The sequence below is a fragment of the Lampetra fluviatilis genome, chromosome 26, assembly GCF_964198595.1.
Source record: "Lampetra fluviatilis chromosome 26, kcLamFluv1.1, whole genome shotgun sequence".
Taxonomy (NCBI): Eukaryota; Metazoa; Chordata; class Hyperoartia; order Petromyzontiformes; family Petromyzontidae; genus Lampetra; species Lampetra fluviatilis.
The window spans coordinates 8,725,239-8,749,264 of record NC_136300.1 but is presented as its reverse complement, the minus strand read 5'-3'; the positions used below and the strand labels follow the sequence as shown (position 1 = coordinate 8,749,264).

The 24,026-nt window shown below is 48.5% G+C and overlaps 1 protein-coding gene across 3 annotated transcripts in view; it reads right to left on the bottom strand.

The window, feature by feature from the left end:
* Positions 1-634: 634 nt before the first annotated feature.
* Positions 635-24,026, bottom strand: part of PNP (purine nucleoside phosphorylase) — a 41,008-nt gene continuing 17,616 nt past the window's right edge. For 2 of the 3 annotated variants that reach the window (XM_078868659.1, XM_078868660.1), the window contains exons 2-6: positions 9,407-9,576; positions 8,790-8,893; positions 7,607-7,782; positions 6,614-6,804; positions 635-5,443 (exon numbers count right to left, since the gene is read on the bottom strand). In XM_078868659.1, the coding sequence (XP_078724785.1) occupies positions 5,247-5,443; positions 6,614-6,804; positions 7,607-7,782; positions 8,790-8,893; positions 9,407-9,576 (838 nt within the window). In that variant the 3' untranslated portion in view covers positions 635-5,246. Of the gene's footprint in view, positions 5,444-6,613; positions 6,805-7,606; positions 7,783-8,789; positions 8,894-9,406; positions 9,577-17,574; positions 17,712-24,026 lie in introns of those variants that run through there. The other variant, XM_078868657.1, reaches the window with a different exon arrangement.

Below are 24,026 nucleotides of genomic sequence, written 5' to 3'. Positions count from 1 at the left end.
ACGGCGACATCAGCACCTACTGCAAAAAAAACGTCTCGAGACCTACCAGTTACGTTGTGTTTTTTTTTAGCTACGGCAGGAAACTGGAAACCCCAGAGGAAACCCATGCAGAACAGGGGGAGGACATACAAACGCAACACAGAAAGGCACCCGAGGCAGGAATTGAACCCAGGCGCTTCTTGCCATGATTCACAACGAGCGTTACCACTGTGTCACCCTTCCACCCGAATCAATCGCCAGCAGCCGCCCAGAGAAGAACCTCAGATCTCAGCGGTACCAGCTCAGCATGCCACCGGGACACATAAAATAATAAAAATATAAAACAAGAACATTTTATTGCTGTGAATTTCACACCTGATTATGATTGCTTGTGTTGCAGTCGAAACGTCGTGAGAATTGTTATTGTTATATATATATTTTTCCCTTCTACGTGACTTTACCGAAAGAACCAAGAAAAATGTGACTGGTGAAACCCGGCATGTGCCACCAATGGTCTGAAGCAGAAGGCTCGCGTTATCGGGAGTTGACAGAGCAGCATGGGTGCAGATGGTAAAGTAATGTACCTACCCCCTCAGCATCGAGCAATGTGGCACATTCCACTCACCACGTCAAAAATATAACAAAACATTTCAACGAGCATTTTAGTCACTTTAATAGGACTTTATAACTACAAAATGCAGAAGGAGATAACTTTGGTTTGAACACAAGTGGTGTGCAATACGAGACACGCAACTGGAGTATAACCAACACAGTACGGCAGCGCTTGGATTAACTTTCGGGAGCGATCGTCAACTTTCAACGTGGCTCCACTTGAGCCAGGAGGGTGCATTCAGCGATGTCGTCACTGTTGAGATCATCGCTTCCCCCAGCTGTGGTCCGCAAGGCCAACGGGAAGTGGTCTCGGTGACACGGTTACGGATGCTGCAATTTTTAATTTCGAAAAAAAATGTGGAGGTGCATGGTGCTCTGCAGAGATTTGGTTGGGAACCTCTGGCTTAGAAGCGTCCGATGCAATCGATGCCTGAATATTTCACGGGTATTCAAAGGTTACTTTGATGGATTTAGGACCGAAGACTGCACCCTCCTTCACCGCAATGGAGCCAAGATGTTGTGCGAGTAATCCTCTCGCGTCTCACGCAAGTGTCGGGGTTAGATAAGCAGAACCAAATGATATACTTCCAATCATGCTGTACTACGTTTCTAAACAATTATGTTAATAACAATACGATTCTAAAATAAACTTAAGATGTAATTTGACATCAATAATATTAATCATCATCAATCTTGGTCAAGCTACTTTTGGATGAATGCCTCCCCCCTCAACCCTCCACCATCTCTTACGATCCCACAATATAACATCGATAAAATTAAAACACAAAAAGAGACATCTAAACACTACTACTTAACATTAAACGAATTAATTTGAAACACAAAGTGCATTTGGTTCTTGGTCTTAAGACGTGCTTTGATTTGAATGTTACGACGAGCAAACGGAACCTCCACATGGAATGGAAAGGAAGGTGGCCAAAACACTTTGGAAATGGTACATTAATGACAAGATTCATATCGATAGAATAACTTTGAGTACTTTAGCCACACTAATCATATTTTATATTCCGGTGTTATGTTCTGTAAAACATTTAAATGAATCGACCGTCGTGATTTAATGTGGCCAATGATACTGCACTCAGAAATAAAACGCCAACAGCCAATCTGTACTTCCCTTGCAATAGGTTTGTCCACCACCGATCAGAGGTCGCAATCGGGTACCCAATACCCGTACCCGTTTGCGACCCTGGTGCGGCCGGGTACGGGTAAGGAATCAAAGCCCGTTTGCGACCTCTGCCACCGATGTATTATACAGGGTATGGGATGCTTCAGCTCTGAAAGACAAGCTGAGTTTAGCTTCCTTGACTATCAGCCACATTTCTTGTCCCAAGTAAACAGCATTTGGCGCATTTAAACGTCCTTGAATTTATTTTTTCTCCGTGTGTTTCTACAGAATGGCTATAAAAGGGTGTAGTTATTCTGGTCACTGCGGCACAATTTCCTTGACAGGTCACCGATGGCAACAACAAACATCCTGCGGAGAGATCATGCCTTGTACAAAATTATTGCGGGATGTTTTTAAAATTATAATTAAATCGCCTTGAAAATGGTCCTCTGTAAATGCTAACATGCGAGTATTCATTTCTTCATGAACAAATTCACGTCAGAAAAGTTCTCAGGAAATGAGTTGAAAATGTGATATTTGAGATCCAACGTAAAGGTGCTAATCGTAGCAGCAGTGACAGACGCAGCACAGATTTTCTCAATTAATATCTCGACTAAAATTAAGTGTTACTGTCAGGGACCCAACTGTTTGCCTTACATGTAATAGTAATTTCCAAGCAATGTAATGCTATCAATATTGTTTTATTTTAGAAAATCTACCGTACTAATCCCCGCAACCGAAATGAAATATTTACCGTGGGTTATACAACCGCTTTAAATTCAAGCGCAACTGGGCATTTCTAGAGGAAGTTTTGAAGCACTGCTGTTCGTGATCGACCCACCATGAGACCCACCAAGGAGTGGTTGAGGGGAATGCCAAATGGCTCGGCCGTGTAAAGCCGAGAGATTTAAAAACCACGTGTACACGAATAGGTTTTTTGTAATATCCTGAAACTCCTATTTTAATAGACCCTTGGATCAAAGTTTGACTTAAATATCCCTTTGCTATTGTACAGTTTGAACACAGCAGCAGATAGTGACCAGCCTGAGGAAATGATAATGTGACAGGAAAGACTGCATCCAATGATGTTGTTTATCCAGCAGGTCAGGTCAGGTCTTTACATGGTAGAGCGTCTTTCTCCATGGAAATGTGTATATAAACACCCGCAGCGTTTGGTGAAAGAGTCCACGCACAACACGCAGTCAAAGCCCCTGAGATCACCCGGGTGGAGTCGGCTCGTGGCCGGGGGTCAAGTTGAGGGATTGCGGAAATGTGATTAACCCCACTGCGCAGGTGTTCGCGGTCGTGCTGGACAACTCTCCGGATGTGTTTACTGGTTGTTACCGCACACGTTGTCCGGCGTCACGCTAGCTCCCTGGCTTCGTGTGAAGAAGAAGTGGGAGTGGCTGCTCCCGGCATGTGAAGCGAAACGTCAAGATGCCTTGCCGGACAATAACAACAACAACGACACAGCCGGGATCCGACAGCACTCCGCAGAGGTGTTACCGACCCTGCCTCTCGTAGTCGTGGCATCAATAACTTTACCATTAAAAAAATAAACCATTAATTTCTCAACCAATAAAGATCGTCCAAACCTGTTTTTAGGACACGTTTTCTTCGGACTTAAAAACATTTTCTCACCTTAAAGTATCAAGAGTTGGTGCGGATAAAAAAGCAAGAAACGTGTTCTAATTGGGTTTCAATGCAAAGTTCAAATTGGTTCCAAATGTCACGTACCCGAGTAAATACTCGAGGTGTGTTCACGACACGAATATTGAGGCCGTAAAAAACCCTCCACACCTTCCCTCCCACAGTTCAATAGAATGGCAATGATTCAGACTTGCGATCCAAGAATCAAATTATTTTCACGTTGTTTCTATCCTGTCTCATGTCCCATCTTTTTTGTACACTCTTGTGCACTCCATTAGCCGACATTAATAATTCCCATGAATATTCATAAAATGTCAATCATGTATTCGTGTACACCCCATTAGATGCAGGTCTCATGAGATGCTGGGGACCTTAGGTCCACAGGCAAAAACTGGCACCGCATCTTTGCAGTCCATGCAACTAAATTCAAATGGTCAAATACATCTTGCAATTATTGGATGTTTTAGGCCAAATAATGCGGAAATGTGATTTCCAATATCCAGCCATTCACAGCTCTCCAGCCATTCACCACTCTCCAGCCCTGACCTATGGCTTCCGTCTACTTCGGGAACATTGAATCTCTCTCCTGCATTGCCCCTCTGGTGTTTTCCCTGTATCCCCATTTAGTAACTCAGGCCGTATGTAAGTTGTCAAAATACAGCGTTTTGTGGTGTTTCTAATCTTCAGAAGCTGTACACATTCATTCAGTACTACATCAGCTGAAGCATTTTAAAATATATAGAGTTTGTGGTAAAAGATTAGTTACATATTACATTCACTTTGACTACAACCTTACAGAATTTCATGACAGCATTAACGATAGCTGTTACAACCCTTTTAAATGTTAACATCAAGTTTTTTGTTTGTTCTGTAACAACTTTCACCCAATATTTACCACACGACGCTGATCATGGTGACATGCTCATCAGAAGCAACACAACATAAAACGTCACGTGGGCTATCATACTACTGGAAGTGTGGACTGGAGATGCCACACTCATGCGGCATGGAGTGATTTTTCCAATTATCATGATGCTTGTTCACCCAGAAAAGCGTCGCCGAGGCTCAAGACACTTCTTCAGAAGGTTCTTGGCCAAGTTCCTCATGAAAGGAGCGATGTTGATGCTGTGTGCCATTCCGAATCGAGTCATTTGGAGGTCGTATATCAGCACTGGGGATGTTGGCCAATACCAGTTACATCGCGTGTGGGTTTCAGTCATGGAAAGAAACTGGAGAACCCGGAGGAGACCCATGCAGAACAGGGGGAGGACATACAAACGCCAACACAGATAGACGGCCGAGTTTGGAATTGAACCCGCGCCCTTGTTGCTGCGAGGCGCGACGAGTGTTGCCACTGCCCTGCCACCCTGCGCCACCCAGGTTGATTGGGGCACCGCACTGAGGGCACCGAGCGGAATTTTCACCCCTGGAGCCAGGGGTATATGCTGCACATATTCGGTAATTTATCCATTTTCTGGGAATGTACACGTTGTGCTGGCTTACATCACCTACTCGGCAGTGATTTTTTCATCCAAATTTCCATTGGAAGTTTACCTGCAATTTTGTAAAAAGTGCTCGTGCAATTTTAGACTCGGTGACTAGGCATCGTACTCATCACATGTAATCACTTGTTAAGTGATCAGTCCAAATATTTTTGTTGAAATATCAACAAACTTGTTTACTTAAGTAGGATTCCTCTTACCCACGACTTCTGTCACCCATAGGGTCCATGATAACTCCTATTATTGGCTGCCCCCATCACCCACATTTACGTGCGATAATTTACAGAACATAAAATTTGCGGACTATAGGATCCGTGACACTCGTCCCCCCCGCATCGCCGCAGATGACAGGAGCTCTGTCACCGGCCGAGCTCCTGATGCTACACGTTGCTCAGCACCTCGGCGACGAGCTTCTGCAGTGCGTCAGCGCGCATGCGGCCCGTCTCCAGCACCTCGGCGTGGTTGGCTGTCTTCTCGGTCTCGTAGTCCAAGACGGCCTCGTTGGTGATGAGCGAGATGCCGAGCACGCGGAGGCCACAGTGCTTCGCGATCAGCACCTCGGGCACCGTGCTCATGCCTGCACGCACGCACACACGCACGCACACACGCACGCACACACATCAGCGTCAACACAGACCACGGGAGACGCGGCGGACACCTGACTCACAAGTGGAAGATCAAAGACGCTCTCCTGTGTGCGACGGTGGCTACGCGTGTAACCACGCACTACCCCAAGCGTACACGTGACGGCGGAGGGTGGATGGTGCCCACAATTCACCAGCTCTTGGACAAAAAAATCGAATGGGCGAATCACCTACAACGGAATCTCTTAAGAATTACCCTTGATTAGCCATACGAAGGATGAAGACCGGCGTAAAATCTGTAGCGCTAGTCGACTTCAATGTGAGCAGTGGAGCCAGCTACGCAACCAATACAGGGAGGGGGAGTGCGTGTGTGTGGGGGGAGTAGTAGTGGAGCGGTTAGCGCGCTGCGCTACGAACACGGCGTCCCGAGTTCGATTCCCCCTCATGGCTAACAACAGTGACGATTATCTGAACCGGTCCTGGATCAGCCCTAGATAGACTCTGCCTTAAATAAGTACCTGGTGCAGTTGTGTAAACATAGCCACTGGGGCGTCAAAGATGCTCGCCACCCACCCCATCGTGTGCCGTGCCACCCTTCATAGGTGCTCGCGAACAGCACTTGCCCCAACAGTCTGTTAAAGGCTATAGAGGGGATCTTTGTCTTTGTGAATGTTTGTGTGTTAATGGTGGGTGCTCGCTAACAGCTACAGCAGCCAACGAGCACTTAAGGGCAAGTGCCGCTTGTGTGATGAGGACGAATGCGTTTCGCACGCTCGTCAGCAGGTGGCGCTAGAGAGTTTCTTGGTGGCGCGAGAGGGTTTCCAGGTGGCGCTTTTAACGAAAACCAAAAGCGGCCAAAAACTGAACCGGTTATTCGATGCAATGGGGAGGGGCGGGCAACCGGTTGTGGCAAAGCTCACCAGCCAACTAAGTACGAGCCCAAACCAACTATCCAACCAGCACCTATCACTCCCATTGACCCTTTTATCAACCCCACCTCCAACAAATATGCCAGGGTCTCTTTTGCCACGCTAGCGATGAGCGCGCTCACGGCACCTCCGATTAGCACGGTTGGCTACGTACGCTTCGAAAGAAGCTCACAATACAGCACATACATACACAGAGGCCCAAGCAACGGACACATGCGGCGACGAGCGCCTTACCCACGGCGTCAGCGCCCAGGATGATCATCATGCGGCACTCGGCGATGGACTCGAAGGCCGGGCCGGTATTCATCACGTAGACGCCCTCGCGCAGGAACTCGCCGAAGCCCAGCGTGGTACCCACCTTCTTCGTCAGCGCGCACAACGAGCGGTCGTACGCGTCGGAGACGCTCGGGAACCGAGGCCCAAACCTGTCGGGATGCGAAGGATCGTGAGTGTCGCCCGGCCTGACATCCAGCCCGCAACTGTACTCCCGCTGCGCTGATCCCTGCACGGTCATCGCCGCGGTGACCTGGCATCGTGACCTGGCATCACGTGACCTGGGATCACGTGACCTGGCATCACGTGACCTGGCATCACGTGACCTGGCATCGTGACCTGGCATCGTGACCTGGTATCGCATGACCTGGCATCGCGTGACCTGGTATCACGTGACCTGGCATCGTGACCTGGCATCACGTGACCTGGCATCACGTGACCTGGCATCACGTGACCTGGCATCACGTGACCTGGGATCACGTGACCTGGCATCACGTGACCTGGCATCACGTGACCTGGCATCGTGACCTGGCATCGTGACCTGGTATCACATGACCTGGCATCGCGTGACCTGGTATCACGTGACCTGGCATCGTGACCTGGCATCACGTGACCTGGCATCACGTGACCTGGCATCACGTGACCTGGCATCACGTGACCTGGCATCACGTGAGAACGTCACTTGACGTCTGGTGGACGGCGTTTGTTGGCTTGCTCACTACAGAGCGTTTGGCTCCTCGGACTTAAATAAGCACTGGACGGCTCTCCGCTTGATGGGCTGAAGCAATCACTGCAGATTGTATCAACCTGGTAACCTGCCCACTCTTCAGTTATCTCATGGGGCAGGAGTGGGGATGCTATGGGACGTTAGTGGATGTTCGCGGGACGTTAGTGGGTGATTGGTGATGTTGGAAGTTGTGACAGGATGCGGTGGGATGTTCTCCTGGCTCTTACTTCTCAATGTTGGGTCCCAGCAGGGGGTTGTTGCCGGCCAGGCCCGGCAGGTTGATGTGGTCGCGAATGATCATGATGTCGCCCACTTTAAATTCCTTGTTGAGGCCACCTGCCGCGTTGGTGACGACCACGGTGTCCACGCCAAGCAGCTTGAACACGCGGATGGGGAACGTCACCTGCAGAGAGAGATGGAGCGAGTGCTCGCAGCCTGTGACGTGTCTGCTGGCGGCTACGCACGTGACCTGTGATCCAGCACTTGTGGAGGCAGCGAGGGTGGGCGACTCGCCAGGAGAAGGCGGAACAGCAAAGTGCCGGCTAATCTCCATATGACCCTTCTGTGCGTGTTATGACTGCCAAGTTGTCTGTTTTATTATGACGGCCACACAGTTGCAGAGCACAGGTCCAAAGGCCGGTAAGGTCAAGCGGCCACTAAAGTTGCAATCGATAAAGAGATAACACGATTCTTGACTTGAGCAAGGTAATTATGCAGTGTGGGGGATGAAGCAGAAGGATAAGTGTTTGTGACCTGCAGTGTGGTAGCTAAATGATTGGGCTATTGAGTGTGGGTGAGTGCGTTTGGGCAGCGGTGGTGTAGCGATTAGCAAGCTGTGCTACGAACCTGGCCAACAGAGTTCGATTCCTGCTCACGGTTAACAATATTGACGATTATCTGGACTGGCCTGGGCCTCCCCGTTGTTGACTCAGCCTCAAATGAGTATCTGGTGCGATGTGTAAACATCACCACTAGGGAGACAAAGGCTGCCAGGCATGGTGCTGGCCACCCACCCCTTCGTGTGCTGTGCCAGCCTTCATAGGTGCTCCCTAACAATACTTGCCCTAACAGTCTATTAAAAAGGCTAAATGGGGGATCTTTGTCTTTGTCTGGGTAAGTGAGTAGTCGAGAGAGTGGGGGAGTAAGTGAGTTAGCTGTTGTAACCTGCAGTGTGGAGGATAAACAATTTGTGGTGGATGAGACAAAACAGTCCATGTCTGGTCGACCGAGTACTCAACGATTGACGTTTACAGGAAACAGTAACCATGTTAATAGCAGTAGCAGCTGTAGAAGAGTGATAAGAAGACGACTGAGCACCAACGAACGAGTAACCGGAGTGGATTAGCGAGTGCCAGATCATCGGTCGAGACGACTGCACGGTGCAGAGCGGAAGCTGGTGGGGGACGGCACCTTGCTCATGGAATATCCCTCGTAGGCGTGGAAGCGCCCCTGCATGCACACGCACGTCTTCCCGCTGAGCTTGCCGAACACGAGGCGTCCCACGTGCCCCTCCACTGCACCGGCAGACACAAAGAGAGCGTGACGAGGTGAGCCCCGCAGGAACGCCGAGTCGATGGAGCTCACGCACACCGGGGGCGGGGGGCCGGAGTCGTGTGCTCGCAAAGAGATGGATTTTTTTTAATTATTATTTATGTTTTTCACGAGAGCTGGACCACCTTTCAGATTCGATTTTACGTTCAGCCAATACCACTGTTGCCCAAACATCGTAATGTAGGACGACAGAGCTTGGGCGATTGTTGGCGTCAATTCTGGCTGCCTTCAAGTGCCACGCCTCCCAGAGCTGCACCTATTACCTGCGGAGGGCAAGTGGCCAATCCACAAATCCATTAGGATGTGAATACCCAACATCGCTAACGATGACGACGACGATGTGGCATACACGATACACACAACACACTGTACAGTCCCAACGGGCACCGCACGCGGCGTGGACACCACACGTTGTATCTCGCGTGCCTGCGTGTATGCGCCCGCCCGCCTGTGCATGCGTGCGTGTGCGTACGCACCCGTGCTTTGCGGGAAGTTGGGGATGTCGGAGTAGGGGAAGGACTGCTGGTCCTCCAGCATGTCTGCAAGACCGCCCAGGCCCGAGCCCAGCACCATCCCCACCTTTGGCCGGTGTTTGGTTTTCGAGAGCAGCCAGTCGGCCGTCACCTTGTAGTCCTCGTAGCGGTACCTGATGAGTAACAACAAAACGGCTTGGCGGGGAGGTACAGCAACGGTTTGACCAAGCGCAATAATTTGCTCATTTGTCCAGGAAAGCCACGCCGAGTTGCGAGACTCATTTTCAGGAGGGTCCTGCATTGGGTGTTCATTTGAAGATGTATACAGCCAATTAATGAGCGTTATTACAAGTGGGAGAAAACCCATGCGCGTGAGGGGGGAAACACTCCGTCCCCGTGCAGATATAAACAGATGGCGCCTTCTCCTGGTGAGCCAGAACCATTCTTATCACTGTATCGGGATTGAAGACTGTGGTGTATTGATAAGATGTAATACAAGCACATTTCCTGTCATGCATTATTTAACAGATAAGAATAATGCAAGTAAAAGGTTAAAATGCAACCTTTTGTTTCAGTGTTTACTCCGGAATTTCGGTTGCAAAGTCAACAGTGCGATGGGTGTCAACGAATGTCCACTATTCACTGGGTTGTGACTGCACGGTTTATTTCCGAGACTGTGCCACACAGAAAGGGCAGCTGCACCGCGCCAGCTCATTTCCCTTCTTTCCCCGTGAAGTACAGACGGAACAAATGTTAATTAACAATTTGAATATCAGTGCGATAGGTACGTTTAATTGTGCACGAGCGATTATTTCGCTTCCGATTCGCGTGAACATACCGCATGCACTTGGCTTACTGACACCCCGGAGTCATGACCGATTCGACATGCACCACGAACGCGCACAAATACATAGATTCTGGATTCCAACCATGTTTTTTTTCTCGAATCGTGACTAATTCCTGGAATCGAGGGAGGGGTGTGAATTACCGAACGTGCAGAGCTATGGAAGAAGTCAAAGTGGCAGCGTAGCAGCGCGCGAGGCAGCACACTCGTGCGTCCACGGCGTGCTTCGAGGCTTCACCACAAACGGCACAAACTCCCCCGTCGCCACGTGTGGCTCACGGTCACGGAGCAAGGCCGACCAAACCGCCGAATGTGGACTCACGTGCGGCAAGCAGGGCCACGCACGTGCGAGCTCTCAAAGAGACACCCGGCCAGCTCCACCGATATCAGGCGTACGTCTCAGACACTTTAAAGATGTGGATAGTCACTGATTTTTCACTTATTAAATTTCAAATGTATTTAATTACTTTTTTATCTACGTGACTTTACCGAAAATAACAAAGAGTATGAATCCTTGCAGTCACGAAAGCTTCAAATATAGAACGTCAAGTGGCTCTTGAGCGCTGCGTATCAGCCAGTGAGGTCTGTAATTTGTCCACTTATCTGGATAAGATAGACATTGTCGTAATATACCACTGCGCGAGACGACAATACCAGAGCCAGTCCAACGAAACATCCTATCCAAGCCGGGATGGCCATGGTACGTTCTTTTGTGTACGTGTCAAACCATGGAATGCTTCCATAAACCCACAATTTCCCAAGCTTCAGATAATCACCCTCAAAGTGACGTTATGAGGATGATATTAAAATGTTTACTGTGAAGTTGCCCAATGTGTGGAACTGCCCATCCGGAGCCTTGCACAACCGCACGCATGCACACGTTTCTTTCACGCACAAAACTGAATTGAGACATGTTCGTATTAAACTTAGTCATAAAATATGGACTTTTAAATGTTTGTTGTTTGTAAAGTAGTGATGAATTTACCTTCATATCGCTTGTGTTTGCTGTGGCAGACAAATCCTTGCTTGACAATTGTGGTTGTGCTTATGCCAGCAGAGCGACATTCCTATCCGTGCCCCTATTTTCTGTGACTCATATTATCCGAGCCCCAAATCTTCCTGCAAAGACTCCCGTTTTTTTCCTGTGTCCATCTTTTAATGTATAAAAGGCAAACCTGGGAGTGGTGACTCAAAAGGGATAAAATTCACCATAATATCCACATTAGATTACCAAAGACCACACGAATAAGAGAGTTATATCGCAAAAGGTGGCCATACAGTGCATGAACTCACACAAATTACCCATAACACATTCCTGCGGAGGGAGCTGGTAGGAACGTTGGGTTGCTCGGTCAATGGCCAGGGTCAACGGCGGCGTGGTGTATTCCGCAAATATGCCCGACTGTGAGGGCGGGCACAAGCTGGCGTGAGTAGGTTAAACGTTGAGTTTTATAAGGGCACCACGGGGTGACCAGCCCCTCCCCACCCACCCCACCCCTCCCACCCCCCACTCAGCCCTACCCTCCCCACCAGCCCCTCCCCACCCAGCCCCTCCCCTCTCCACCCAGCCCCACCCCTCCCATTTTTGGATGCACGACAGTTGGACGGACACAATAATCCCCTGTGTGCTGGTGGAACCAGGTGGTTCCTACCAATATATCCGGATTCTGAATATCACATGCATGCGAGTGTACAGCTCCACGGAAGCTCACATCAGGCAGGCGTGGTGTGTCACATGGACTCGTCACGAGAGAATGCCAACTCTACGGGAAGTGCGACGCAGTGATCACGCCACTCCGGGCTCTCTCTCCCTTCTCAGACAAACTTCGCGTGGCTGCATGGGGTCGGCCACTCCGCGATCGCATCCTGCTGCCGGACCCAACGTGTTCAGGCCGAGTAATTTACTTTTTAATAAACATGTTTTAACTTCTTCATACGGCTGCCGTTGCTGTAGAGCATCAACTATAGCTTTACATTGAGGTGGTTGGGACAGATAAATTGCGTCAGGAGCTGGGGCGGTTGTTGTACTGCTGCTGCGATGCCTTCTTCGTATTTGTAAATTGGGCACTGAGCTGTTTCAGCATTTTGCTGAACCAAGCGTAATCAAAATAAACGTACTGTAGATCTTCAACGTACCGTATAAACAGGGAAGTGGTACCAGTGTGTTCCCTACACCGCATGCTACGACCCGAATGATCCGCGATTAATTTCCGGCCATGGGCCAAATTGTGTGGCGAGTGATATAAATATCAATACTGGTTCTCGGTCAACTCTACTGACCTGCACTGACCAGAGTCGTGAGGTTCGGTCAAACAAACCTCCAGGACCAGCAAGTCCTGGGATAGACATTCATCCAGTAGTGGGTCACCAATTATAAATTATGACGTAAACGTTTATTATCTGTATTTTGTTAAACAGAGCTAGCATCACGTTATCACAGTGATGTAAGCTGTTGCTCTACTCAGTAAGTGTGCTAAGGATGTACGATGCACATTACATTTTGTTTAACTAAATTGGTAGGGTTTTTCGTAGATATAACTTTAGTATATGCCGGTCACAACATCCAAAGTAAAGTCTCAGCATCATGTCGGGTTTCGTCACTTGCAGGGATTTCCGGTGGAATTCTAAAAGTACTGCGTATATCCTTATATGGCAGCTTTGGTCTGGGGAGGAAAGGCTGTGATCACTGGGTTGGGGCAGTTATTTCTCGGTCATGTATAATGACAAGGCCACACCCTGCCACACACGGTTATGCGTGTTATTCATAACCACAGACATTTTTGGTTCCAGCCAGCCAAAAAAAATGTGACCGGACCACCTTGACCACGAGCGTGATGCGACGTGCGTGTTTGCACGGCGGCACGTAAACACAGGCCGATGTCACGGAGGACATGAGTTGTATCGTCACCGGAGGCGGCAAGGCCACAAGTGGCTGCCGAGCCCATGCTGATACGAAGTCACGAGACGTATGGGAATGGCCATGTTACATTCCACCGATGTCACACAAACATCCCTCAAACTGGCTGATTTTATTATTTTTTAAATGCATGGTCACCACGACAGTGTTTTTCGTATATTTTCAGTTAATTGTTCCAACAGAGCATAGGTAGTTGCTCTGAAAAAACAGCATGGAAAAATACGTCGCGAAATTAGACGCGGTTTTATCTTCATTGTCTTCTTGCAGATTTGTATAAATGTGCGTGGTTGTAGTGACCATATAAGGTGAGCCCGCGTACCGTAAGACAGCCACGAAACCAATCCATTGAATTTGACAAATCCTCTCTTCTGCGGCTTGAACTGTCAGTTAAAAAAATACCTGAATGACAAAAGGTAAATGCTAAATAACTATTTTTCTAAGGTATAATTCTATGACATTTATGCAAGGAACACATGAACAACAACGTTCACCCAACGTCAGGACAGGGAAATGTGAGTCACAGGGTTATTCAGCTAAAGTTCTGAATTTTTACTTTAAACGTAAAGTGCTTTAATTAAAACATTAATTGTAAATTTCCTACATTGTGAACAAGATTGAGTCCCCAAAGGGACATGGAGTTTTAAAAAGTACAAACATATTTTATTTTAAAAGAATGTGATTTTAATATCCATTAAGAAAAGGTTACATTTCTTTCCATCAATAAATCAGACTTCAATAGAAATATTGAACTCTCAATCCTCATTTATATAACATATTTGGAGCATATAAAACATGTCTATCCTGTTATGGAGATTTTATTTCCTGAATGTGAATATGAAAATATATTTTCAGACAGGATGTAAAATAGTAAGAAAAAAAGGCAAGTCCAAACCCGATGCCCTCACTTGTAAGAACAACACGCATAGCATTTTTTGACAACCATTACTTGGGGGGGAAATGTGTCATGAGCTGTGAAGATTGTGGCCGCATCGTCCCCTGGAGTCTCCAAACAAGCTCCAGGCCAGAGCGACGGAGAGGCCCCTGCTCCCAATACAAGTTCAAGTTAATTTATTAGGTGTAGCCCTGTGAGCCATTCGGCTCTTGAATCGGGTTGCAACCGCAACAAAAAAGAAAAACATGAAAAAAAACATCTTAAAGTGAATATGTGACTAAGTGCAAACAGAAAATCCAAGAAAAGACAGCAAAATATTGCAGAAAAAAAATCACCGTACACCAACGCTGTGTGTAAAAATCCCAGTGGGATGCAAGTCAAACAACCAACAACAACCACAAGACAACTTAGATTAAGGCCATCAGTCTAACTCTGTACTACAACAAACAAACATGGCTAAACCAATACACTTTTCGAAATCACCAAAATAAAGCCATAAAAGCAATGACATCGCGGACCTTTTGCGACTTGCAGGCCAGAACAAGAGGAGTTTCACCGCAACAAATACCCAACTGCCTTGTGTGCATGACCCTTCTACAACAATGACCACCAGATTAACGGGACGTTTCGTACGTTAGACAAACGAACTTAACTCTTTGCCATGTATTTTTTAACAACCGTTAAATAGAGCGTGTCCTGCAAATGTGGAGTATGTTTAAGCACTGTAGGCTACACATTACTCGTTTAGTGCCTCGTCCGCTTGGCCAGACAGACTTCCGGCACATTCACCGTTTTGGCTACCGATGTCAAGTTATTATAGTGTATGAATTATGGACAATGGTTGTTTATAAAATTATGGATTTTAAGTGTTTGTTGCATTTCTTACATGAAAAGAAAACATGTGGATCGCTGTTAAACAAAGCAATGTGTTGCTCACATGAGTACAGAGGCAGTGCATCATCTCCTGTTGACAGACCAGAGCCATAAGATGTTTTTTTTTGGGTTAGATGGCGTAAAATTACGCAATCTAATGCAAAAATAACTCCGCTATGGATAATATTGGTGGCCAAAGCCTACGTGCTAAACAGACCTGAGTGAGTGATGGAAATTCCACATTCTTATGGCAGGGGGGGGGGCGAGCCGCTGTTGAATTCCCCCCAAAAAGAGGGGCTGAATCAACCCCTCAACTAGGTGTTCAACTCAACCTTCACCTGGCCCTACTGCTACAGGGCCGGTTACATTCCTGGGCCTCCACGGCACTGAACATTCATTCCTGCTCGCGTCGTGTAGATAATATCACGCGTGTATTGTATACACGGCGACTGTGTACGAGAAGCGCACTAACGATTAGCACGGTTGGCTACATACGGTGCGAAAGAAGTCCAACATACACGCATACAGCCGTATCAGTGACATGCACGCTGTTTATGTATTTATTAGCGATCACCATTCAAACAGCGGTGACTCGTGCGCTTCGTCGAACACAATGGTCTGCACGTGAACATTTCTAGGCGCAGTAAAGCGACGCTCATGCAGCGGCACAGCGTTTATGGTGTTTACGCTCTTTTAGAGACCATTCCCACCCCTCCACCGCTCTCCTCGCGAGTGACCATTCGTCGTTTCTTCCACAGCCCCGCCGCGATTTGCTCGTGACCGTCCACTCTGCCCACGGCCGAGAATTGCGGTGACGCACTAACAGCTGCTATGTCGGCTTCAAACCCAAAACAAAGTTGTGGAGTTGGACTTTTCATTCCAATGTGGGCTTGGTGAGACAACTTCCTCGTGCCCAACATTTTTCCAATCTCCACCTCCCCCCCCGTCACTAACCATTTCACTATCGTAAGCTAGAATTAAAATGTGAACACCAACTATATTCGTAAACGGAGCCCTCTCTTAAAGATTTCGTCTAACCCTGTGCCTAACTCTACTACCGAGTCCTTACTTAAACACTCAAGCGTCTAAGGTTCAAGTCCAATGACAATGACCAACAGTCAAAAACACTACCCTAAAACTCTAAAAGTAAATATATACACTATATGATTTGTGACGTTTCAGGCAATGACCCTTCATAGCACATGTAAACATCCTACTGGTCATTCAAAAGTTCAACTCACTATTTGGCGATGCAGCGTTGGCAGTGGCACACAATCACAATAGCCACATGTGCTATGAATAAGGGCCATTACCAGAAAAGTTGCCAATAATATATTTTAAAAAAAATAGTTGATCCTGGGCGGTTTCCCCACTCTCCCCCCAGCTCCGTCCTTGCTACACCCACTGCCTACACCCATATCCTTATCCCCATATAAAGCACTACACTGGCCACATCATAATAAACCCTGCACATCGCAGTTACAAGATAGCTTTACCTACAATAGTTACAATCCAAGTACGCACTGGAGTCACTTCATATCCATAACTCAACCACGTCACCACGCACGCACACGCAGGCACGGTTACTGACGCGCCACAACCGCCATTCGCTTGTGCCAGGCTAGGTGCACCTTGAGGCGACGTGAAGTGTCTAAGGCTCGCTGACAGATCACGGGACAGACCCAGGTATCATGGGTTGACTGACTGAAATGACTGGTCGATGCCCCACCTGTGATCCTCACTGTGCCTTCTTACTGCGTTTTAGCCGCGCAGGGCTCCGCTCGTTGTTGTGAGCGTCGCTACTCTACATTACACTTTTTTGGAGGTCGACTGCCTCCAATTGCCCTAGCTTCCTCTACATAGACCGATATTGACACCGTTGGTATCGGTAATCGACAAGTCCGATCAGCTCCACATCCTCCTACACGACAATCATTCCCTCTCTTATCTAGACCGTGCCGCGCCCGTTCAAACAGCGCCCACTTTCCGGCTAAACCGAAGCTGCTTGGACACGCGGTGGCTGGGAATGCGAGCTACATGACCCAGCCAACGCAGCATTGCCTGCCGGAGGAGCTCACCGATTTGATTATGTCCATACTATTTCATGGATCCGTGAGCTACTCACACACTCCAATCCCATCAAACTAGCAGGGTGGATCGTAGGCAGCGTCGCCTGAATGTTTCGAACCGGCGCAGATGTTCCTTCAAAGGGGGGTCGCGTTCAGTTTCGCAAGCGTTGCGAGCGCCGTGTGGAGCGCCAAGCCAATGTAGCTTCTTCCACACCGCGTTACGCAGCTGACGGGAGGAAAAACGCCGCTCGACTGATTCGGAGACATCCGCTGCGAAGCCGGAGCCGGCCATGAGCAACACTGCGTGCGAGTCGTGACTATCGACAGGAGAGCAGGCACGATGCACACAAATGACAACACAAGAGAGGTTAACAGTGAAGCGCGCAAAACATAAACAAAGAACGCCCGTATCGCCTTCGACGGGCTGCTTGGGGCAAGTGCTGCCGGCGCGTAGCACCTATGAAGGCCGGCACGGCACACAACGGGGGTGGGGAGGTGGTCACCATCACACGCGGCCGCCTTTGTCTCCTCGATATTAAATGAAGCGCATACACACACACATACGCGGCGACTCACGTGTGTTGATCCTTGGGATGCATCTCTCCCGACAGTACGCGAATAGTGGAGTAGTCTTTGCCTGTCTGTGTGTGCCTGTGTGTGTGTACGTGCGCGCGCGTTTGACAGGATTCTCGTCCCACGTGTTTCGTCTTCCGCCACGTGGGGGCACGGCCCAGCACGCCGCTCGATCTGCTCGCCCATTGGTGGAGTCGGAGGAATGGTCGAGTGACGTCACGGAATGTGTGCGTGAGGTTCGTGGTTGTGGGGAGCGGTGGCTCCCCCCTAGGTCGACTCAGCCTCAAAATGAGTAGCTGGTGTGGTGTGTAAACATCGTCACGCGGGAGGCAAAGGCGGTCGGGCGTGGTACTGGCCACCCACCCCTTCGTGTGGCGTTCCGGCCTTCGTCGGTGCTCGCTAACAACTTGTTGTGAAGGCGACACGGGGGATCTTTGTATTTGCAGTTACCCACGGTCACGTAGTTTTGTCGAACCAGGCAAGAACTCGAGAGAGACATGGAGGAGATAATAATATTTTAGCGACTTGGGGCGTTAAGTCTGGCATCAGAGGGGACTATGCGTGCATTGTTGCCATATAATTTGCGATTCGATATTAAATCCATAATAGAGGTTTTTTTTTTGGGTTAGATCGCGTTAATGTATAAATGTGTCGTTAAAACCCGCCACCACCCGACACAGCCAACTAGTAAGGGTTGTCACGTAAACAGAACGTGGCCAGTTCGTCACTAGTACAGCACCACCGGTGTGTTGGAGAGCCAAGCCGCAACATTTACAATCTGATCTTGATTTGAAGCTTTCGTAACTGCAGGAATCTATCCTCTTTGGTTCTTTCGGTAAAGACACGTAGGCTGGTTCAGTAGTTCCACTGCTCGATTATTTTTTCCCGCCGGAGGACGACCGCTTGTGTTGCGATCGAAACGTCGTCATATATAATTTTAGTTTTATTCTATTTATTTTTCTACCTACGTGACTTTACCGAAAGAACCAAAGAGTATTTACAATCTGAGTACGACGTTTCGCCAGTAATTACAACTAGCTTCATCAGGCGACAGACATATTTGTGGAAAAGTCTAACTGTTTTGTTCCTTGTATATTAGAGGCGTAGATGTGGTGACCACACTTATTGCGCTCTTGCGCAAAGTGGGGGGCGGGGGGGTTAATGAATCACATCCTACTCAGATTGTAAATGTCGTGTCTTGGCTCTCCTACACACCGGTTAGTGCTGTACTAGTGACGAATTGGCACGTTCTGTTTACGTGACAACCCTTATTAGTTGGTTGTGTCGGGTGGTGTCGGGTGTTAATTACATATTTATATATTTACGCGATCTAACCCAAAATAAGTAATATTTTTTAAAACTTTTTAAAACACGCTTTAATGAAATGTACCGTACTAGTAATGGAACAACTCCACGACCTCAGGAAGTGGCCCCGAAGCTTGCCATAACGTAAGGGGCCGTGGTGATTTACAGCCAACGTCAGTTGAGCGTGGACAATTAGACTCAAGCCGAAACATAACATATAAAAATGAATGTTTAAAATTTTATTTTTTATGATAGAATATAGTATTGTCATCAGTATGACATAAGTATACCAAGTTTGCAGTCGATACCACATAGGGAAGTGGGTAAAAATTTAGTTACAAGATTTGAGGATACAACAGACAGAGTGAGTTAATAAAAAGCGTGTAAATGTAAAACACCTCTTATCGATATTGGTCGCGAAAGCCTACGTGTTAAATCGACACTACATTTCACGACATGACGATACGCCCAATATCAGTTCCCCTTCACGTTGTACTGGCGGTGTCTCTTGCCCTATTGCGCTTTGCTGCCGTGGTCGTACTGGACACAGACATCAGCAAAGCCGTACGACCTCTTCAACACATCTGTCCCTCCACGTTGTCATCATCATCATCACGACGCTAATTTACTCAGGCAAGACTCACTGAGTCTCAAGACTGTTTCAGGAGGGTCTTGCCAAGTTTAGTCGTTAGAGAATGGGTAATCCCAGTTGAGTAATTTTCTGATAATCTTCACGTTGCGATATTTTGACCAATAACAGTTATATTGCGTGTTATGTTTCTACGTATGTAGCGATGTTGAACTTATTTCTGAGGTGCGAATGGAAGGGTATTTTCCACGGAAAAGCGGATATAACTTACAAACACAAGGTATATAAAACAAACCTAGTCATAAATAAACACGTAGATACAAAAGCCGTTAGCCACGAAGTGGCGGTGACGTCAGCGCGGCGCTTGTACCAGACTAGGTGCACCTTGAGGATACATCAAGTGTCGAAGGATCTCTGGAAGGAGGTCACGGGACATACCCAGGTGCGATGGGTTGACTGACAGCTTTGCGCAGCAGAATACATAGGTACGACACGCGCAAATACACATTCAGTACATAAACGACAATGTTGGCTTACCTAGGTAGGTTCGCCAAAATTGGCGTGTAAGCACACCACCTGTATTCTAACACTTTGTATGCAGGACTGGCCGATTGCGCAGATTCAATTTGTGGAACTTTCACCACACTGGTGCTGCATGACAGCCATTTCACCAAAACACGAGATGGTGACTAATAGATTTAACAACACACAAAGATGCACAGCATTGCATGTGTAATGACAGAGCGGTGGACAGTGAGCGCCCACGCCGTCGACCATATACACGGTGTGTGTGCCGGCAAGGCGGAGGAACTGGGGCAAGGGTCACGGAAGACCTCATCGGGAGGCCCCTGGAACCCTCTAGTAGGTTCGAGAAGGGAGGCGGGGCCAGGAAGGAGGCAGGCCGCGCCGAGTAGAATAAAAGCAGCGGAGAGCGAGAGCTCCGGGCTGCCGGTTCTGGGAGTGGACTCGTCTCGTCGTCGCTGTCATCTTCGCCGCCTTCGTCATTGCCGCCTTCGCCCGATCATTGCGTGGCCGGACAGTCGTTGGCCGTCTCGGTCGACGCCGTCGGTGCAACGCGGTCAGGGTTGTGTCTAGGCCAGGCTGTACGTCAACGTGGTCGAGAAGGGAGGCCGGAGTTAGTGTGACGGAAATAAAGAGAGGTACCTCCTGCAACTACCTCGTCTCCGACTGAGTGTGTGCGCGACAAACACACACCGAGGACACGACACATGTATAACGGCTTACAGCCTTACCCAAACCACCAGCAGAAAAGAACTGGAAGTGTGGTCATTTTGTCGTTCAGAACACCCAACTCAAAGAGTTGAGAAATCGTGGCGATCCCAACCAACAGGTCGTGACGAATCGCGGAGGAGATGGCAGAGCATTATCACCCATTGCACGTGTGAGTACAGAACGAGTTTCCTTCCCACATTGCAAAAGTCACGTGTAAAGGACATGGAAAAATTACAACACAATACCGATCTGACTTAAGTCCCTAAGCTTCAGTGTGACTTTCATGGGAAAAGGAGCATGATTAATTATTATGGAACTTGGGGTTTCCACCACTTGTTAGGGAGTGCCGATGGAGATGAGCACTGCCCAAAGTTCATGCAATGTCTGACTTCCAATCGCTGGATCTGGTTCATTTTTCTCTATTTTCACATGCTCGTAGATCGTACACAATTCATAATCTGAAATCAATATTTTTAAAAATACAATCAAATGTGGTGTGCACAACGTGTGTATTGTGTGAGGAATACGGTGTGTAGAACACATGCTGAACCCACTGTGCGGTCTCGTCTCTGCTGTCTCTCACCCTCGCATCTCTCCATCCACGATCGCCTGTCCCACAGCCGCCCCCTCTGCCCGCTCTTTCCCCACTCTCTCGCTCATCCGCCCGCTCACTGGTTCCTCGCGCTATCTCTCTTCCTCTCGCTCCAACGCCAACTCTACTCTCCCACTATTCTTACCACCTCTCCTCCTTATCCTCCTCCTCAGCCCTTCGCCTCGCCTCCGCCACCGTGGCTGTGCCCTAATGCCTCTCTGTGTTCACATCCCTAATTGTCTTTTGTTCGCGACCTAGCTCTTCTGCGGTAGCTCCCCGCCCCCTCTCTCTTTAATACGCTTATCTTTCCAATTCCGACCCTGGTAATGGTCTCCCCCATGTGCTCACTCTGACCCCGAACTTCCCCGCCTCTCGTATCGTTCGCTACACTCATTTGCCTTGAGGCTTACACGAAGGACAAAGTCAAAGAACTCCCTCGTATGCCGTGCCAGCCTTCATAGGCGTTTGCTGACAGCACTTGCTCCTATAGTCTGTTAAGGCTATACGGGGGGTGTTTGTCTTTGCACCTTATACACACGGATGTTAAGGTTAATGTAATGCTACATGTTCCCATGGACATTGCGTAATGCAGCGTTACGCAATGTCCAGGGAAATTGGCTAATGTGTAGTGACTGTGCTTGTCACTGTATGGTGCCGGAGCTTGCGAAGCCACGGCCGGTAATGTGTTGTCATTACGGGCAGCCTGGGTTACGGGATGTATTACCAGCCCGAGCGGGGCTTGGGTGAGCGCCAGAGGTCGCAAACGGGTTTTGATTCCTTACCCGTACCCGGCCGCACCAGGGTCGCAATCGGGTACCCGTACTCTACCCGATACCCGGCTACCCGTACCCGGCCGGGTATCGGGTACCCGATTGCGACCTCTGGGATGAAGCCATGTTGCAGCCACGGGTGGGTTGATTCTAGGAACTTGAATTGTGAGAAGAGACAAGACGTTGGGAAATGAGTGACAAACGGTTACTCACCAGTGACTCACGGCCTACCCGTACCCGGCCGCACCAGGGTCGCAAACGGGTACCCGTACCCGGCCGGGTATGGGTAGCCGGGTATCGGGTAGGGTACGGGTATTGGGTACCCGATTGCGACCTCTGGCGAGCGCTGGTTAGTGCGGAGGCACCGTGAGCAGTGTCTTATGGTTGTTGTTTGACTTGCATCCCACTGGGATATTTGCACACGGTTGAAACTGCGCACACTGAAATGCTACATCTGGTCAATTTTGCTGTACGGAGTTGAGACGTGGACACTGAAAATAACAGCAACCAAAAGGCTCGAAGCTTTCGAGATGTGGCTGTATCGAAGAATGCTGAAAATCCCATGGACAGCCAAAACCACCAATACACAAGTTCTGCAAGATATGGGCACTGACAGGCAACTGCTGAAGACCATCATTAGCAGGAAGTGTTACTACCTAGGCCACATTGCCCGAAACGACCACAAATACCAGCTATTAAAGCTAATCCTGGAAGGAAAAATCGAAGGGAAAAAACGACCAGGACGGCCAAAAACGACATGGCTCAGTAACATCAAAACATGGCTACAATTAACAACAGCACAAACTCTACACGCCGTGCTAAACCGGGACCAATATCATCGTGAAGTCGCACAAGCCGTTAGGCAGCACTAAAGAAGAAGAAGGTGTACGGTGATTTTTCTGCAATATTTTTCTGTCTTTTCTTGGATTTTCTGTTTGCACATAGTCACTTTAATATGTTTTCTTGTTCATGTTTTTTTGTTTGTTGCGGTTGCACCCGATTCAAGAGCCGAATGGCTCACAGGGCTATACCTAATAAATGAACTTTGAACTTTGTGTGTGGTGCAGGCTCCCGGTGAGGGAGCGGTTGACCTGCTGTCACGTGACCGGATGATATTGGAGGGGGGCCACCGGTGGACGGGGGCCGTGAGGCGGTCACGTGGTGCAAAGGAGCTCTCGGGAACCTTCAAGAAGGAGCTCGAGAGACCTGGAAGGTGGGCGGGGCGAAGGGTGGAGCCAGCCCCAGCCCGGGGCATATAACGAGGGCCCCGTGAGTAGTTCGAGGTTCTTCTTGTGCTGGTGTTACGAAGATCCACGTCGGGGAGAAGAAGCCTCTAGCCACGCGGTCCGGGACCCCGTTTGTGGTCTGGACCGGGATAGCGAACCGTGTCTAGTTCTGCCGTAGCGTGGTTAGATGGGCATTCGAGACCCGAGTGTAGATCGTGTTGTGTTGCGTGTTCATGTTTAATAAAAAGTGTTGCTCCCAAGATAACGTCTGCGACTCAGTTGGACTCACTACAAATGTATGGGACACAGCAGACTCCCCTGCTGATTTGTACACTAACCGTGTCGTTGATAAACACGTTTGGATAACAGGACGTTTTCTCTGTTATTTGTTGTTTTACGTGTGTGATATGAGAGTTCTGTGTACAGCAGGCCTTGCCAATATGACACACGCTGCACTTTTCCAGCAGTTGCTCTGATGCACACAGAACAACTAATTTGCATTTGGTAACCTTTACTTATGGCCAAGAGCCCCGATGAGATCAAATATGTATTGTTCAAGGGAGACCTGTGGGTGCAGGTCAAGCATCACAGGCGATACTTGACAAAAACACGGCTCTTGAGTTTTCCCAATAAACTTGTTAACCACCAAGAGGAATGGTGTAACTAACTCATATTATTTAAGATTGTTGACAGCCAAGAGGGATTACAATTTGGGTTCAGTTAAAAAATGTTGTGACCAA